The 20022-nt window shown below is 43.7% G+C and overlaps 1 protein-coding gene and 1 long non-coding RNA gene across 6 annotated transcripts in view; one reads left to right on the top strand and one right to left on the bottom strand.

Annotated features, from left to right (window-relative positions):
• Positions 1-20022, top strand: part of LOC100644518 (homeobox protein homothorax) — a 500427-nt gene that overhangs the window by 364902 nt on the left and 115503 nt on the right. For all 5 annotated transcript variants that reach the window (XM_048406104.1, XM_048406103.1, XM_048406105.1 and 2 more), the window contains one exon: positions 11826-11902. In XM_048406104.1, the coding sequence (XP_048262061.1) occupies positions 11826-11902 (77 nt within the window). The remainder of the gene's footprint in view (positions 1-11825; positions 11903-20022) is intronic.
• Positions 12192-13396, bottom strand: LOC125385151. The gene is made up of 2 exons (XR_007224168.1): positions 13175-13396; positions 12192-12812 (listed from the first exon to the last, which is right to left on the bottom strand). It is a non-coding gene; the product is annotated as an uncharacterized LOC125385151 (long non-coding RNA).

The following is a 20022-nucleotide window of genomic DNA, read 5'->3' as shown; positions in this document are numbered from 1 at the left end:
CACATATTTGATCTGCATCGCACAGTTTCTCGATATCTCGCCTGATTTTCCCCTGTTCTCTCTTCTTCTTCTGATTGTCGTTGTCCGAATCGAGAGCGAGGCACGAGTGAGAATCGCGCGGTGCCCCGTAGCAGAAGATTATACGGTTTAAATGGATAATTAAATAGCAACGAAACTGACTGAAAGACTGACTGGGGATGATTGCCGGGTAGCGGCGCGAGCATGAGCGTGGAATTGCCGCCCGGGGGCCCCTTTGAAGAGGAGGAGGCTACGTTATTACGGCTCCGTCCTCTCACCCCAAAGTCGCGTCTAAACCGTACGGAAACGTTATAATTATCCTGATTCCCACAAGTCACGAGGTCTGAGCTCTCTACGGTTCCGATTGACGTGGCGAGGAAAAAAGGCCCGGTGCAGCCCTTACCCAGGAAAACAGGACTCTGTCAGTGTTGCGTCGATGACGTTGTACCTTTCGAGGATCTCGGGGACCTCAACTTTTTGGCCTGCCTTGAATAGTTAAATGTCGACCCGTGCACAGCCGACGCTTCGGCCCTAAATGCATCATTAGAACTCGTTTTGTGAAGTTTTATAATTTTCGACGTACATATCGTTGTGATGATTGTTTTCTTTCAAATCCAAGGATGTAACGGTAATTAACACTCTCGTGTATATTATGGACTATGTAATTTACTGAACGTCTGTTCTTTATAGAATTTTACGGAGAATTTTTCGATGAAATCACTATCGATTTATTTGTCACTCTTTTCCAGTGGGACTAATTGAGGAATTGTCTGAAAGAAGGGTCCATAAGACAAAAAGCTAAATTGAATAAATGTTAGTTCTGTAATTTCAATATCAGCTACGTTTGGCTCGATAATTATAATGGCTCTTAAAGAACCTTGCTCTTTTTATATTAATAAAGTAACATATACCACTCGGGACTTACATATTTACCCATGGACCTAAACACCTTTCTTCAGAATATTCTCCAATTTCTTTACAAAATCTACTCTCTAATAATATTATTACAACATGTATCACCTTCTTCCAAACGTTTTTATTGACGATATCCTAGGAAAACAACTTCCTTGCGTAACTTCAGCAAAATAATCAAGCGCCCGACGTTCCATCAGTGAAGTTCTCTGAAAACAACGCCATAACGAAATCGCAGGTGTGCACTTTTCTCGGACCATTAACCGGTCAGTTAATCGCAACCAGTGGTCCCTCTTCGGTGGAGATTAGTCCGGAGTAGCCGTCAGACGTTTCATTAGCACGGTCCAATCAGTTCGATACAGCCTCTAGACGATCCTTAGGGTGCGGGACGCGGCCTAATCAATGAAATTGGGAGACAAAGCCGGGTCAGTAGCTTGGGTCAACGGTCATCGGTTGTCGCGACGATTGAACTACCTCGATTTCGAGGCTAACGCTACCTCGAACGACACAATGAGGTAGGTGTGTCTGACCGCCACGTTTCAGGGTTCCTCCTTTACGCACCCTTCGTGCTTGTTCTTGACGAAACGCGATCATGGGAGACTTGGAACGCACGTGCACTTCATTCGGTCCAGGGGAAACGCAGCGTAGACACGCTCGATGTTTCTCGGTTGTGCACGCGCGCGAATGGACCCCATGGTAGACAGGGTCGCGTGATAATGACAGGCTTGGGCGTTACACGGTGATTGAGGTGGCCGTGTCACAGAGACCCGCTTCGACCACGCCCTGCAGGTCGCCGTACCAATTCGCATCGATTCCTCGGCCACCCTGCCGAATCCTGCTCTTTGACCTCTAAGAAGCTAACAATAAGTTATGTAGTGTTCCGGGAAGATTGGAGCTCGGTGGCTTTCGGCTAAGGGCGATCTGTTTTTACAGGAGGATCAGATGGTTCGAGTAAGTGTTAGGGTGTGTTATGAGACATTAAAAATACCTTTTATGTGATTTTAGGGATTTTTCGTTGAGGAAGATCTGTTTTTGTAGGAGGATCAGATCGATTAAAAGTCTGAAAGGTGTTATGCTTTGTGGTGTATTGTGGGACGTTAACGTTTTGATATGCATAAGAATGAATAATATTAACAATGGAAGATTCAGGCTTAGACGTGACAGGACTAGAAATGTTAGTTAAAGGATAATTGACACGCTCGAAGTATTCTAATGTAAGTCAATATGAGACAAACCTTGTAGTAATCGATAAGTAACAGTTCCTAAAATTTCCAAGCTGCATTTTTATTAGACGTGTTCTTCTCCTGTAGAAAGCAAGAAATAATGTGTTTTTCATTAGCGGTCTTTATATATTTGTTTACTTGGTATCTATGAAACATACAATACAAAGACTACGTTTTACAAAATTTCTTAATCCTTCATCGTTAGAATGATACAAGTACAGTTATCAACGATTACTACACATATACGTTTCTATTAATATTCATGGTGCACGTTATCGACGATCACGAAAAATCATAAGAAAGAGCGAAGTCAGTGGTCCGGGAATTTTTCACGCCGTCGAGCCCGGTATGCAGCATACCGGAATAGCTGATTATCGAACGCAAGCAAGCGCGGCCGCCGCAATGACGAGGCAGATTCGCCGACGATATCTATCTGGCAGATGGAGCTCCACGTTTGCTCGGTTCCCGTCGTCGTGATGTTCCAACGGGGGTCAACATCGCGGCGGCATACCATCTTTGGGCTTGGCTTATCTCGTATCGTTCAGAGCTTGCCACGAATAGCCAACAGGCGCGTCCTCGCGCATACCTCCATACATTCCATTGTATTTCGTCTGTAATTACACCGAAAGGGGACATGGCGCGTCTTCGTTCGGTGCACGGCTCGTCGCTCGGAGAATGCGTTCCCCATCTCCGATTCTAATCAGTACCGTGCATCCCTGACGGCCAAACGTCGCATTGACAGCGCGTTCCGATCGTTGCAAAACCGAGTTTCTGCATTCAATGTTCAAACATCACAGTTCGATCTATTAACGCTCGCGTACACTGGAATGCGTACAGGTAACGAGCTTCGCGGATGTTCCGTAAAGTCGTGTCACCACGTTACACGACTGTTTGACAGACTGTGATCGAGGAATGGTAGGATTATGGTAATGTGTATTTTATCCATATAAGGGAAATTTAAAAGCGTGATCATGCACAGAGTGCACATGATATGCGAAATTATGGAAAATATTCAAAGTGAATTTATCGTTATTAAGATTACACTTATATCCTCACATTGCATCCTCGCATCGTTCTTTTAACCAATTCTGATGTTCGATTCTTTAAATTCCCTATATTATATTTATCGATACCAGATTTCAAATGTTTTCTCAGACGTTTTATATACGTATAAACTTCTTTGGGTTTTGTATCTAATTCGTCCAGACATTTTTCAGTGAAGTTTATATAATTGTTTCGAGATAATATATAATTTCTAACTTATCACGTTTATCCTGTAGCGCCTACAGATAGCTTATACAAGTACCTAAATCAGTGTCTTGCGCAGAATTCAGAATTCTGATAGATCAGTCGTTACATTGATAATTTGTACCGATTATCGCATCATGTATAAAGATAGAATGTGCCTTAATACATATGAACGAGAAGCATATGCCGAGTAATAAAAATGGACATTCGTCATTCTAGTTTCATTTGTCATAATTGTCACATTTAACTGTAACTGACATTTCGAACGTTCAAGCAGACACGTTATATCTCCGGCAAAATCAGAGAATCATCGATCAAGAAGCGTATTACAGTTCTCTCGATTCTGTCTTTTATCCTGGTCCTCCTACCGATTGCCGAGGTCTTGGCTGAGAGTTTCATCGTCGGGCCCCAGGTTCCGTAATATCCAGCCGGCTCTCGAATCTTCGCGTAGACGATCTTCTCCTCTTAAAGGAAATCCTGTGGAAGTCCTTTCGACGTTCGCCAGCCATTACCTCCGCGCTACTCTTCGCTCTCAGCCCGCTTGCAATAACGGCACATTAGAGGATTTTAACGCCGAAATTGAATAACCCCCGAGACGGTAACGAAGTTATGCTCGCTCATGGAAATGCCTTATATAGCTATCCACCGATGGAAGGAGACAGTCGGAATGTAGGTATTAGGGATGACTGACGCGCTGACGTCGCCGATTTCGTCCTCCAGTTCTCTGGTCCTTTTCCTTCGCGCGCCGTTCGCTCGTCCCGCTTCTCGCATCAGCAAAGACCGACCCTCTGCTTTCAAATTGCTCGACCGTGGCAGCTTTACTGCCGGGAGCTTTCCTAACGATAGGTCGGTTCTTTTTACCCTCGGAAAAACGGTTATTAAAAGTTAAGATAATTGATTTCATCGCGGGTGTCGAATAAACGAGTTAAACTGTTCACGTATACAAGTTTCAAGTTATGAAGATACCACGTCATTCTATCAAAATATTGTGCAGAGTTGAAAGAAAATTTTATAGATGGAATCCGATTGGTTACTTCTCGTACAATTGGTCAAATTTATTTCTCCTTATTGGCTAAAAGTTTCGCGTCTAAAAATAGAATTTTATACCATCATCTGACACCGAGTGAAAAAGAAGAGAGGAAACAACATTAGGCAATTCTTTTTCTCTTTACAATAGTTACCATTTACCACTCACTAAATCTACGAGTGCAACGATCGTCAACGATCCCAACGGTAGCACAATTACATAACTATGTACCGAGAAATGTTTTTAACCTTTGTAAAATCAAACACAAGTCTTCGAAAAATTACGAAGCTTCGCAGAATCCTTGCTCCAACGCGTAACACTTTTGCCGCGAGATCTACGGGTACCAGAAGGGTGAAACCGAGGCGCGTGATGACGGGGCGCGATCTCTGCTCCCACGCCCCCAACGCCCCGCTCGTTAGTCGGAGTCAGCAGCGATCGTCATCGACGTGTCATTCAGCGCCGCGGTTATCGAGGGGAAACCCGAGTTTCGAACGAAGGACACGCGGATGGAAAGAGAGAAGAGGATCAGGAAACGGGTCGGTCGGACGTGAAAGTCCGCCCATTCGACATCGACGACCTGACGCAGCATCGAGAGCCAGCAAATTGTCGTGCTCGCGGCGACGTAGCGAGATCGTCGATCGTCGGGCGTTACGTGGATAGCGTAGTCAAGGGTGGACGACGAATCCGGGGGAGGAGAGCGGCTTCTTCGTGACAACCGGTTACTGTATCGTCTCGTTTGATCGTAACGAGGATACGTGCGCAATTGGTCCGATCAGGGTGCAAGATGTGGCTTGGCCATTCTAGGGGGCCGGGGGTGTCGTCGTCGTTATCGTCGGCCAGACTTTGGCAATTCTGCGGAAACCAGTCGGTCGGTTGCTTATCGAGGACGATTAATAACGGGCTCGGCTTGCTTCTCGCTTTCCTATGATTTATAGTCTGTAGCCTGGCTATTCGCGCTCGAGAACAGGTTACAAGTTGAAACATTGCGCGATGCTAATGCGCGTACATTGAATATTAATAGACAGTGAAATTAGTTTTCTTCTTTTTACGTTTTTCGGTTCCGTATGTCTCGAGGTAGAAGTGGGCGTATCATTCTTTCAGTAATCTTTCGGTGTAATCCTTCAATTAATTTGACGCGGGGTCGGTTTGCCACGACGTTGGATTCTCCCGATCCGTTTCTTGCGTTAATTGATCATTCTCAAGGAAAGCGCGTGACACTGATGAATTCTCCGCCGAATTTCATTTTTGTTTCAAATCATGGCAGTTGAATTCTGAATATTGAACGCTGGTACCACACACACACCTGTGGATACGCTAAGAGGTTGGAACTCCTTGGAAAAGATACTTCACCAGCTTGCGAGTTTGTACTGATTTGAATTTGGGTCACGAACGATCTCATTGCCTCGAGAATTGTCTTGCAGAGCAGTTCGCTCCACGAAAGGGCCGCGGTTATTTCAGCTACGTCTTCGCTATCAAGGTAGCAGCCCGTGCGATGAGGTTAGCGTACCACGAAAAGGGGTCGTCTCGAGGCAATCGGGCTAAACTACGGACTCATTTACACACTTAGCCAGGCTTCCGCCTCGCTCGTTTCTACCCCAGCTCGAGTCGACCGAGAGCACAAATGGTTTTCATATTGTCTTTTTATCGCTCATTTTCATTTTATCGCTTGTTTAGCTGCCGACTCGAGTCATCCGCTTCGACAATTCCGCGTGTCTCTTTCTTCTACCAGTTCTGATTCTACGCTTGAAACGGCTACTATTCTGACCTCTATTTTCTCTCTCGCGTTTCGTGCAAACCTATTTAATCTATCTGACAGTCGTCTAGCGAGCTGTAGGTTTGGAAAGTTCATATATGTAATTTAGACGTCACTAAAAGAAACACGATATAGTTAGAGAGCTTCAAGTTACAGAATTAAGGTCACATAGATAATATTTGTAATACTCTTCAAGTGTCAATCATCAACTGGTATGGTACAGATCAAATCATTGACAGATATAATATGTTTCCTTCCACATTTTTCATTTTTCTCAATACCTATTGCACTTTTTATTAGTTGATATTCTTGTAATACAAGGACAATTGCTACCTTCTTATAAATGACTTCTATAATCATTACTTACTAACTTGCTAATTTATTAGCAATGCGAACCTCACCATATCAATTGCGGATTAAGATAGGAAAAATTGTAGGAATATTCCTTCTAAATTTACAAAATCTTTATTAATTCTTGCCCATGCTTCATTTAACGCGCATACTGATCCAACGTTATCTACTCTAATCAACGCAGTCCCGATCGTTTTCTCGTGCGATAATCGCGTAAGTATGGTGGAATATGGTCGACTAAATCAGGCCCGGTTTTGCACGACGACGCTGTCGTCCGTAATTCACCACCAGTTCGCGCAAACACTAAATTCGATGAGAATATCGGGCCCCACGAGCCGATGCCAAACCCGATGGTAGCGCGCACGAACGCGCGAGCGTATCCGGCTGCGCATAAAAGCCCGCGGCTGCACCGCAAGCGGCCGAACCGCATCATATTTTTACATAATTAGCACGTGGCGCTCGCGGTATTACGTTCCCGACTCCTCGTACCCCCCTGGTTAACCTCCCCCCTTTGCTCGTTACTTTTTCCTGAAGCCTGCGGTATTTTTGGAAACCGCTGTAAGCCCGCCGCCAATTCCTCTACCCCGTTGTATATCATGTTTCTTGGAGGCGAGCCATAGTATACATGCAACAGAAGCGTGGCATCGACTCTCCTCTCCGCTCGAACCGCTCTCCTCTCTCACCCCCTCCGTGAAAGCCCATTGTGCGGCCATGTATACGCGATCCAAGCGATTCTTATCCTAATTAAATCGGCCCAGAGCATTGTCTGCCCGTGGAGTTTCTATCGGATCTTGCCTGGCTACCTAGCGTTCTCTCCATTTGCGGCGGTAACGTCATACCGACGGTATACAGCCGCGAGAGGGTCGATTGAGACGTGGCTGCGTATTCGACGAGGATTGATCGTGGCTAAATAAAGAGCGAAGGATTGAGAGACGCCAATTATTTTGGGAAGGCAAGTCGTGACGAGTTTGGGACTCGAAGGGAGAAAGAAACTTTGATGGAAAATTATGGATACGAATTTTGTTATTTAGGAAGCGAGGAATATAACGAGGAACGTAATACGAGAGTGCAAATCAGTGAGAAGTTACAGCGAACGTGTTTTGCTTGTCGTGAGCAAACGAACTATCGAAAGTATGGACTGACGAGGATTTAAAATCTCGTCTAAGAGTGTGTGAAGAAATTTTCTAATATAGATTCACGTATTTTGTAATTGTATATTTCTACTTTCGCTCTGAATTCTTCGGGCAGTTGTTATATTTATTTTCAAACTGAGAAATGTTATATAATCCTTGAAAGGTATAAAGGAATGGTTTCAAGGAAGTAATCTAGAAACATTTAATTCCTTCGTCTGTGTATTATTAACAAGGGTTTTTGAAATAAATTCGTGCCAGTAACTGAGGTCCAGAAAAATGTAACCGAAACCACTTTTGTCCTTGACGAAACAATAAGGAGAAAAATTGGCTGGCGACAGATTTATCATTAACCGAGAAAGGCAGAAACAAGCGGAAAAGTCGGAAGGAGTTTCAAATGGATCGTGTTTCGTTCGCAAAATCCAAGGACCGTCTCTCCCCTCCTATTGGCCAGAGTCGCGTCCGCCTCGTTGGTGTATGCATAAAACAATCAAGATAATTGTTGAAGCTACATGGGGACCGGCTGGCTGACTGCTTTCCACCCTCGTCTGGGATCGTGGTAGCTGCCGGAACGGAAGGCAGGCGGAAGTAAAAGGGACAAAGAGGGAAAGAGAGAAGGCAGCAGCTATCCAATTACATTGAAAACAATAGTCTTAAGTGCTCGCGGCGGTCCGTTCTGGCTTGCCCACCCTCCTCCCTCCTCCGTACCGCCGCCGATGCTTTTCCAGGAGGGGCGCCCCACCCCCGCTGGGGCCACCCGTGACGATGCACAACTTTGACTCGCTAAAAGTATTACCGCGAGAAAGTTACAGGTAACACTCCGCGAATTGAATGAATCTTGCAGACGCTTCTCATTCCTCCGGTTGAACGTTTCCCGATTAAGAAATGATCGTGAGATCTACGAGGGGATGTCGAAGGTATATGAAAAAGGGGGATGAAGAGGTGAGAAGAAATCGGAAACCTTTGACAGTAGCATTGTCGAGTAGGCGTTTTATTAGATGTTCTTTGTTGTCGACTGAAAGCATGGAAATAAAATACTTTGATCATAAAAATTTTAGTGCAAGAGAATCACGAGGTAAAAGAGGAAAAGTAATACGAGAGTATCAGAAAAAGAGAATTCAGCACTTAAGGAATGCGTGAAGAAACACTAGCGGTGTAACGACATAGAAAAAAGTTACATCGATAAAAAGAGTCTGGTAATGAAATAAAGAAACGAGATCGTGATACGGAAAATGAAAGGATAGAAAAACTATGCAACAACTTCATAAAAAAAAAGCGAAAGGGCAGTAAAAAGACTCAAAGAAATAAAAAGAAGAATGTGAAAAGATAAGAGGAACACGAAGAATACATACCCTAAATAAGAACAAGCAACAATGGCATCAGAAAGAAGGACGATAACACTAAAGCGCTTGAAAGAATGAGGTTTCATGAGGAGAATGACTTGAACATGAATGAAGCTACGACGAAAGATACTTCGAATCTCCTAAAGATTCTCAAGGACATATGCCAGAAATCTGAGAATGGTAGTTTTAGATGAGAGTAGAGCTACAAAGTTGCTGATGTGAAAATGTGACATGATATATCTACAGGGCTATCAATGTACGTACGTAAGTTCGACATTCGTACGAGTTCCATGCTTTCTATGATAAATGGATCCATGGTAACCTCGATTTGTTTGTTCAGTGACGACTTTAATATCGCGGTGGGAATTAATACAAGAGATGAAAATTAAGATGCACGACGCATTGTCCCCTGGGGACGAGCGTTTCGTGTAGCTCGTGATGTAATTAATGTGATTATCCGCGGATCGCGTGCGTTCTTTTTTCTTCATAATGCAGGATACGATTCTACGCTCTGACAGGTCATTCAGCTAGCATTTTAGTCTCGTGTAAAATTGATTCAGTTATTTGTAACATCCATAAATTATGTATGATATCGTTTAATAATGTTCAGAAACTTGCTTATCTTTGACAGGATGTTATTCAATTACAAAATCGTAACTATAAGAGTGTAGAATAATATTGATCCTTATTCTGATTATGACAAGAAAAATAACTTCTTGGCATTAATTGGCTTCATTTCGAAATTATGAATCGTACAATTAATTTTCCTTTAAATTACTATACAGATTACTGATATTTCAAATAATGATATCTGAAGAATATAAATATAATAGCAAAAAAAGGGAATATAACTGCTCCGTCTTTTAATATGTAATATAAACCAATAAAATTATACATTTTAACAAAATTAATGTATCCAGGTACTTATAAATGGTAATTTATTTTCACCTTTTCTTGATCAGTGATCGTACTGTTTTTATTACGTTTAGAATACTCAAGAAAAAAGGATTTGAATCAAGACGCACCTTTAAATTTCCAATTTTCACAGATTATATTTTTCACTCGATTGATACCGTGCGCACGGATTAACACCGTTTACGAACCAAGACATTTCGCGGGAATGTTTTCGTTGTAACGCGCGTAGGTTCGGGCACGTGTCGTTCGTCTTCCTGTTGCTCAGCGTGCATCGAAGCGGTTGGTGTTGCCGCAAGTGCGAAATTAATGCGAGCAGTAACTTCGCTTGGAGAACGATGAGATTTATACACGAATTTATGGACTCGCGCAGCAAGACCGATGGAATAACCGAGGAGTGCATCATTTATGCATCTAGCTCCGCTTTCGCCGCCGCGCCTTTGAGCTCTTGCCAATGGCGAGCTCCCTTCGCCACTTGTGTCACGGTGAATCATTTTTTCGGTACGGCAAGCGAGAATCTGAATGTATCCTGATGGAATTTTAAAGTGGCGTTTATATACGTGTAATTTTATTTCGACAAATTAAAATTATATCATGACTTTGACGTAGTTAACTCTTAAATACTGTAATTTCACCTTAGTTTATATCTTTTAATTTTCGAAATCAGTAATCATCCTCTAAATTTCGTTACAGAAACGAATAACTTATTAAATGTTTTATTATTAAAAGATATAAAAATAGGAAAGTTACCGGAATGTACGGAAAAGTTTGCGATGATATAAAATGAACTCCACTGAAATTCCACACGCTTTATTAAGCATTAACGTTTTAAGCCCCGACGCTTTAATCGTAAATATTTAATCTTGCAACATGTTCCATTTAATCAAGAATTTTTGTACGAACGACGTGAAACCATAATTACAGGCGCGCCTCGTTGGGGAATTATTTTAGCAACAAAATTATAGCTCGCAAAGTTAACATCGTCCATGTGCCGTTAGGAAACAAGTTTCTGCAAAAGGGTAACGTTAAAACGCAACAAGAGAATAATTTACAACGACATAGCGTGCAACCAGCAACGAAGTTGCTACGACCTTTCTTGCGACCACTAAATCCAGCTTGGTCATGTAAAGCTGTCGTTTCCGAGGGCTTTATCGCCGCGGATCCGTCGATTTCCTTCAATAATTCGCGACACAGAGATTATCTTGTAAACCGCCTATCCAGAACGTGTCCCTCCACCATTGACCTTTCTCCCGTATATCTTGAATGGCCTCTCGTAAACTCTGTCTTCCCTGAAAGCCAATACGAGCATCGAAGGACTGATCGTCGTGCGTGCATCTGCATCGACACAACACGATAAAACGCTTGTTGCTCCGTTATAGAGGGACGACCTTTTTTTCTACCACTCTTCTCTTACTTTTTTCTCTTTTTTCTTCTTCTCCCTTTTTTTTATTGTCGTTGTTGTCCAGCAATAAATATAGCATATAGCATTTCGCAGGTGCGTCCAGACGACGCGATGCCCAGTAATGCGACTGCCGTCGCGCAGATAAAAGTCCCCCGTGCCATCTATGCGCTCTGTGCACTTACCTGTTACGCGATAAATCACTCGATAAATTGTTTAAAAGCATAGACTGCCGGGGAACGCGGAACGGCCCGGGCTTTGCCCTCGCTTCGACGCTGTGTCGTCGTAAATAACGCGTAAGTTGCGACCAGCTCGCCTCGACTACTCTCGCGTATAGTAAGGAAGATGTAACATTGGCTAGAAATGTTTTCGAGTATTACCATCGAAGAGGAAAATTCGCTGGGTTAGTCGCAGATAGCATGTGATTATGATATTTTGTAAAGTGTACGTGGTAATTAGATTTCTAGAGGAAGAAAGTTATTAAGTTCGTTCGTTTCTTTTTGTTGTAGCATCCGTACCCTTCGGAAGACCAGAAGAAGCAATTGGCTCAGGACACGGGGTTGACGATTCTCCAAGTTAACAACTGGTGAGTGCTACGAGAAAATTTATTGCGTTAAATTGTTCAAAGAACTCGTAGCGAAATATGTGAAAATTTAGACTTATTACATAAATATATAATCTTCATTTTTCTTCAATGATTCTTTTTCGACGAATTTTTCTCGAAAAGGCTTTCATCCTTTTTCATTTTATAGATTTTACTCGAGTCTCATTAAGTTCTATTCTATTCTATTTCTGATAATTAAAAGAGTTTTATAGGAGCCTAAATAAATGACATCGCGATTTGTTACATCCGGTGAATGAAATTCAACATTCCATTCAGATTCAATATTTTAATCTTCATCTGTTTATCATAAAGGAGACGAAACTTTATTATTAATCAAATACAGATATTTCATTTCAATCTTTTTTAGTATTAATACAATTAGGAACTTCTTTTCAATCAAATACTAAATAGAATACTTCGATTGATGCCAAACACGCTATGAATTGTTCGAACAACTCAATACGTATACATAAATCGATTACATGAATTACAGTCTTTCACAGACAGTTAATAATTCGTTTTCCAACCAGAGATACTTTCTCAATCTTAGCCTCATTGAAACACAAATTTCTTTTTCCTCTTGCCTGGTTACGACATCGATGTTATCCATAAAATCTGAATCGCATTAAGTTCCTCGGTTAAGCTAGTCAACAGCGACAAGTAGATTAGTTGAACGCGTCGATCGCGCGAAATACGGAGAACTATATCGACAACACTTTGAAACGTACGCACCCGTGTGGTAGATTTCGAAATTCCCGCGATACCTGTCTCCGCGCCGCCATTAGACGGCATTGTTGAGCCCGCGGGATTCCTGGCGTGCCCCTTGTCGAAGATAAAGCTGCCGTTTCAATGGGTTTTCGCGTTCCGTTCGAAGGAAAGCCATTGAAGCAAGCTGAAAAGAATTTGACGTATCGGTGTGTCGGCTAGGAATTTAGGAATTCGATTTTTGCGACTCGTAGTTACAACAAAATAGAATATGTCAATCTGAGAAATCTTATCTTTTTATTATCAAAAATTTACAAATGGCACCTTTATCGAGAACAAAATTTTATCGATCCGAGTAAAGGTAAATAAATCACGAAAAGACAAAGGACGTGACAACATCGTTTTCTTAATTTCCATTTCGCTATCTCTCTATCCGCATTTCCCACGTTCCCTATCCGACAGTCATCGTCGTTTGACTTTCACCGGTCGTAAACCTTAACGACCCTCAGAGTGTCGCATTGTTCGACGATTATTTCTTTAAAACCGTACCATGGTTGTTCTATTCTGTTATTCGCTGCGGTTCGACCACACGCGTTAACACGGGTAAGGCGAATATTTCCCGCGGAATAAAACCGTAACACTGTCGAAGCCGGTCACGCAGCGACGTAACGAGACGTTCAAAATAATATCTCGTTCGCGCGGCTTGCACGCTTGGCAGCCAGGTAGGCGAGCAGCCTGTAAAACGTTTATGCGGGCCCGCTTTATGCACCTTTAATCTCGGCGCGAAGTGCCGTACCGGATTATACTAGCCGCTATTATGTAGCGACTTTACGATTTTCGTATCTGGGCCGTCGAGGGAGCGAGACAGAGAGATCGTCTTTCTTCGCTCTCGACCGATTTCCGAGACAAGTAAACCGCCTCGTTCTACTTTTCTCTTTATTCTACCTTCTTGGTTTTTCTTCTTTTTTCGCTGTTCACCTCTGTACTCTTGTTCCTTGTATTCGACGTTCGTATATCGAAACGAGAATACCGTAAATTCTGTGGAATTTTGACGCTACCGATAAACGCACTCACGAGCGCGTGTACTCCGGCGAGATTTTCGGTTCCGCTCGCCATAAACGCGATAGCGAAAAATGCGAGACACCGCGAGCCCATCGCCGCGGGATTCTGCGGTATACAAGCGGTGGTATCGCCCGCTGACCAGGATCTCGATCGTCGTGAGGAACAGGTTAACCGGCCCCTCGTAGGTGGCTGCATCCGCTTAGAATGCGGCTGCAGGTGCGGCTGATAAGCTCGACAAGGCGTGCTGCCTCTTGGAATACTTTCCGCACGGTTTCTAATTCCGATCTCTGAACAACTATCTGATCGTGTGTTAAATTATGTATGTATTATTCCAAGCTAAATTAGTCTATCTGAAAATATGCACTTTGTACTCGTTTTTTATTATCGTTCATCGTACGCGGACCTTCGAACAATAATCGTTAGCAGCAACATTCCACGAACGCATCGCTGATATATGGAACGCGTTACGAGTGGCTCGCTGCCTCCAGTTAAATGTCGACAGATTTTTTTTTCACGCTCTCCCCATCGATGCTCGAATTAAAATGAAAAAAAGAGAACGGAAAAAACGGGAAAAGAGAGGGCAGGGGGAAAAGAAACGAACACGCGCTCGAGATTCCAGCCAACGAGATGGCGAGGTTACATTTTACGGTCGTTCGCGTTACCTTACGGCAATTTGCCGTACGCGGAATGCCGCTTCGGAACGATCGCAATTAATAAGCCGCTGCCTTCGTTCCTCTTATGATTCATAATGATACGGTTAATCGTTCGACTGCTGTTTATGGCGGGCCGGGATTAGTCTCGCGGGATATGCCGCCTTTCGTTTCGTTCTCCGGGAAACGCGAATTTAATTGCCGATGCGCCTTCGCAGGATTATCATCCCCAACTTCTTCACGAGTTTGATGGCAGTGGCGCGTGTGCACGGAAATCGTTTAGTTTTCGACATTCGATTATGAGTTTCACGACCACTTATAATAGTAGGCCTTTACGACGAATCGATAAATTCAAAGGAAATTCAGAAGGGGATGATTGAGAGCGAGTTTTTTCAAATATTTTCGGGTATCGGTGAGATATCTACTTAGCGTTATTAGCTTGAATATTCTTTTTATTTGCTGGATCGAGATAAAAAGTATCAGATGTAAGTTTTTCAGACCCATAAAGTGAATAGGGTACATCTAAATCATTAGGACCAGCGTTTTAGACTCAACTTGCATTATCAAATTCGAATTTCTAAAATTGTGTTTGTGGTCAGAAATTCCCAGAATACGCTCGATATTCTCTTCGTGGTTGTTTTTTTTTATCGTTGTACGAAGTTCGGAAAGACTGAAGTGTCTTTATGAAATATTCATAGATTCTTATCCTAATCAAAACCGACGACATACCATACGCACCGTATTATAAATAGAACTCGTGTTATCGTTAGTCTAAATAATTTCAGCATTGGAAACATAGTTTGCGCACGTTATGAAAAAGCACTAGCATAGAAAACATTGAGTTAGATAAATAGACCATAATCGAAACCGTGAAGATCGAGAAATATTTCTAGAAATTATCTTATTGGTTACGTTCGTGTATGTTGTTATCAAATGTATTAATCGATTAATCGACGGTGGAGCACTAAATCCGAGTTTCATTAACAGCAAACTATTGAATATAACGACACATAGTATCATTCATCGTACTTCAGATCGATTTGCATAAACACTCCAATCTAACAATATCCATAATTAAGTAACTATCTGTTATAAACGTAAAGACACATATTAAAAATACCGGTTTCACGAAATTCTGATCCAAATCCAAAATAAAGATCCTCCTAATTCACGACACGTCAAAGGAAGTTCCTGGAGAAACTCTTGGAAGAGTCGCACGTCCTGAAGAAAAGTTAATTCCACGCGATCCGTTACGAGGCGGAAAGGGTTAAGACGAGCCAGAGAGCACCCTCGTGAAAGCTTAGTGTGTCCTGTCCCGTGAAATCCCTCGTTTCTTCGAGTTGATCCACAGTTACCTCTCCCCCTCCCCAATCCATGCCGTTCTCTTTACAGAGGACGGAAGCGTCCCCCTTGGCTCGTATCTCGCTATCTTGATAGATGTTTCCGCGTAACACCTGCGCCAGCATCCGAATTACACCGGCCCCTGTTTACCGTGATGTTTAAGCGGCCCTTTCACCCTTCCGTTCTCGTACAAGTTCTCGGAAAATAGGCGTTCCCTCCCCGCTGTCACCCCTTGAAATTTCGTCGCGTCCGTACAGAACCGGTTAGGGGATTGGATTTGCGCTTAAACGTTTCTTTCCCAATTTATTTCAGGGATTATGAGAAGGTATACGAAATGGAATACAGGTGCTTCGCAGAGAAACAAGTTATAATCCTTGCAATCTTTCTGGAAAATTATTTTTTTATAATTGCTTAAGAAGTTACATAACCTGTGGCAGAAAGGGATGCGCTAGTGAGCAAGAAAGAACATGTGCGTGATATTATAATCAGCATGGTATATAGGTACAGTATGCACCGTTCACAGGCCAAATTTCATCGATATTTTCTACTTTTTATTTCACGGAGTTAAATTCATTTGGCAAACAAGCGGCTTATATAAGAACAATTTAACTACAAGATTGTGACTTTCACGTGAGTGTGAACTTTCTATAACATACACTCGATAGCTTCTCAGACTGAACTGTCCTGTTGCACATAATCTCCATTAGACTTGCGGGTCAAAAAATTTGTCGTGGTCTTTAACGGATCGCACTGTAACTCCATCGATGTATCGGCGTTGTCCAGCAAAAATCTTGTTTATACCGACCGGAATGTAAGAATTCCCCGGAGGCTGTCTCAGGTTCAGTAAACCTTACCAAGGATCGAAATAATCCGCGTTCCCGTTTACAGTGTCGTCCACGGGGGTGAATCAGCGACGATTCCTGCGGCCGGATATAAAATGCGAAACGAATTGCTCTACGTTTCCCATCCTCGTCCTCCCTTCGCCCATCCTGACTGCACGCGGTTGGTCCGGCACGTCTGCTCGCGTTCTCATTGCATCGCGACGCCACGGAGACGCGGGTGGTTTGCGGCGCGTATAAATAAAATCGTCGCGACGCCTCGCGAAACGACGAGCTCGTATAATAAGAAGGAGAAAGAGAGTAGAGGTTGGCTCGAGACAGGAATTGAAAGGGACAAGAGGACGGGGGATAAAGGGTGGTGGACGTGGAGCGCGGTAATTGAGCACAAATCAAGTTTAAGGAGGCCTCCGGCGATCGGGATTTTTTTCATCGAGCCACGCGTTAATATTTATTTGGTGCACGTTCTAGCGACGCCTACGCGATGCCACGATAATTGCGCGGCCGAGTCCTGAACGGTGTTAATTGCGTCGCGGCGGTGCAGCCGCTCGCAAGAAGAGAGGGAGAGAGAGATAGAAAGAGAGAGAGAGAGAGAGAGACAGAGACGCGTGCGATGTAACGCGCGTGGAATTTTTGGCAAGGCTCCCTGTTTACGTGCTCCCCCGTGCCACCAATATTTTCTCAGGCATCTGTCCATATCGCTGACATTTTCCCTCGCTGCCGGCCTCGTAATTAACCGTAACCGATGTCCACGCGCAAATTAGTAGCGCATAACTTTTCACCGCTCGACCATGCTCCGATGCATCCGAAATAACCTCGACGAGGCTCGTCGTGCGGCTCTTCACATTCCGCGGTAACTTCGAGGTTAATTAAGTCGATCGTGGTTGAGCCAGAAAGGAGGTTAAAGAAATTGCGTAAAAACGATAAAGCTACTTCGATCTTCGGTTGCGGAATCTCGTACAATTTCCTGAGAGAAACTCGCGAAACGAAGCGAGAGGCATGGAAAGGAGGCATTCTGTTTCTTTTCTTTCTGCTTTCTTTCTTTTTTCACGCAGACCGAAAGTGCGGGCTGTGATGTATGCTTCGCGTGGGTGGGCAGGTATAAGGGCGCACGTAGGCGGGCCGCAGAGCTTACGAGGCTTGCACTTGCGCGCCGGCGAAGTGTATGCGAGGGCCGCGGCAATTTCTTCGTGGCGCGATAAGTTTCGTGATATATTTCGCCGGGGGAAACTCATGTTTCCGTAATGCAATTAGAGCATGGCCGTTGCACCGTGGAACGTTAGCTCGGACGAGGGCTGCGTTCAGGAACGACGGCGACGACGACGTCGACGGACGATGCCAGTGGTGCTGCTTAGAAATAGCAGGTCTAATTAGAATACGCGAGACAAATGAAATAATTCGTAAATAAAACGCGTTCCCCTTGCGTCTACGTGCACGAAGGACGCAGTCCGCCCTCGCCCAACGGCAACCACCCCTTTTTCTTCTTTCCGCGATACACCTCCTTCATTCCCCTCCGCTACTTCGTTTTCTCCGTTCGCTGCTCTGTTTCTGCTCACTGTCCCGCTCTCTCTTTCTCGCTACCTTCGCCCACAATTTTCCGTCACATATATCAGCCCGGACAGTAGTTAGAAACGTTGCCAGCTTGTTACCGTGTGTAACCCTTCGCGATCCTCCGCGTACGCGTGCTAGCTTACCAGGAATCGTGTATCGCGGGGATGAAACAGCTCTCGAATTGAGTTCAAGATGGAATTTATCCGATCGGACAACGTATATGTCATTTTCTCCTGGACCAGGCTGATTAATCCTACAGTCGGAAGTGGAACTCGATTCGTTAGATTGTACAATGCATAGCGATATTAAAGGAGGTGTTGTAAATTATTTTCGAGGACAAAATTTACTAAAAGCTAAAGAAAAATATTATCTTTTTAAAACTAGAGGTATCCTGGGCTTTCGTACAAGTTAGCCAATCAAAATCAAATTAACAAATTTCTTTATGTTAATGTTTATACCTAAACAGTACGATTCATCGTTATCGAAATTCGAAACGATTTACTAAATCCAATTAAGCCACTTCCATTACGTAAAATCTAATGAGATTGATGTAATTTATTGTTAAGTTAATTTAAGACTGAGTTGTTCTAATTTATGCGTGTCGGAGGAAACATACTTCGAGAACTATTCTATTCCATCTCCTTGTTTGTAGAGTATGACACACGACTGTCGCTACTTCCGTTGAACAGCAGCGTGTTTCGCAGTGGCGCAAATGTGTACTAATATTTCTGCTAATTTAACCGTTCCCTCCCCACCGTCGCGTATCTGGCTAATAAACCAGCAGTTATTTATCGGTCTGCCCGTCCCCCGGTCCATCTCCTCCCGCCCCACGTGCGGCAACTGCCACTTAGGCCGTTTATTTCGACGCCGCGTCCGACGCGTTTTTCCTCCGCCGCGAATCCACCATTTACTCTATTTCGTCGAAATAATTTTATCGCCTAGGCCGTTCGTTTCGTCGACACCTTCCCGCGCGTTGACGACCGTTTCTCGCTGTTACCGGCTCCCTGCTCGTGCGCCTCGCTCGAAATAAGTTTATCAGTCGGCCCGTTCATCCCCGATGACGCGTGTTCTCGTAGACGTTGCGCAATTTGCGGTAGATTCTCGTGTCTACCCATCACGTTTATTTCTCCTTTCTTGATTTCGCTGATAGTTAAATTACTAACGCGCGGCCTTTAATAACTAATGTAATTTTAATGTAACTCGTTGAGAAGCATAATAATTTATTACGTAGCGTGCTATTCTTTCCGATCTCCATTTTCGATTGAGAAATCTTTGCGAAGAATCGATATTTAGCTCACATGCTTCTTCTAGAATATCATTTTCCATCAATAAATCTTTATAAAGGGCCTATTTTTTTCTTGTATTTGACGCACACGCTACTATAAAGTCTGTTCGTTTCAAACGAAACATTAATTATTACGAGCGTTTGCTTTCCCAAAGTACTTAGTCGCAACAAATTCACGCAAGAAGGTAGCCACGTTCGTTAATCAATTTTCAGAGGGCGCTTCTCGCAGGTATATCATTTTGCTCTTTGCTCCAACCGCGTGGCTGTCGACGAGTATCGCGCGGCGCCGCGGAACTTCCTTTCTTAACATCGCGTCCGAAATAATTTTATCGGCCAGGCCATTTATTCCCGCGCCGCGTCCCCGCGCTCTTACGCGCATCGCCGTCGAGGTGTTTTTCTTCGCGCGATGCACGTCCGTCGCGGAGCTCGCGATTTGCTCTATTTGACCGGAGGTTGAAATAATTTTATCACTTACAGCTGCAACCGAGCTGCCGCGACGGCGAACCGGTGTCTTAAGAGGATTTTGATGTTAACGGAGACGAAGAGCGATTTCGCTTAAGCCCCCGAGACGACGCTTAATCACCGCTCGAAATTTACCGTCCTCCGGCCCGGCCTTCGTTCTCCAAGCAGAAGAAAAAGAGCTTGGCACTCGGCTTCGTTGCCATACAGCAA

The sequence above is a fragment of the Bombus terrestris genome, chromosome 5, assembly GCF_910591885.1.
Source record: "Bombus terrestris chromosome 5, iyBomTerr1.2, whole genome shotgun sequence".
NCBI lineage: Eukaryota > Metazoa > Arthropoda > Insecta > Hymenoptera > Apidae > Bombus > Bombus terrestris.
This window is presented reverse-complemented; position numbering and strand designations above follow the sequence as displayed.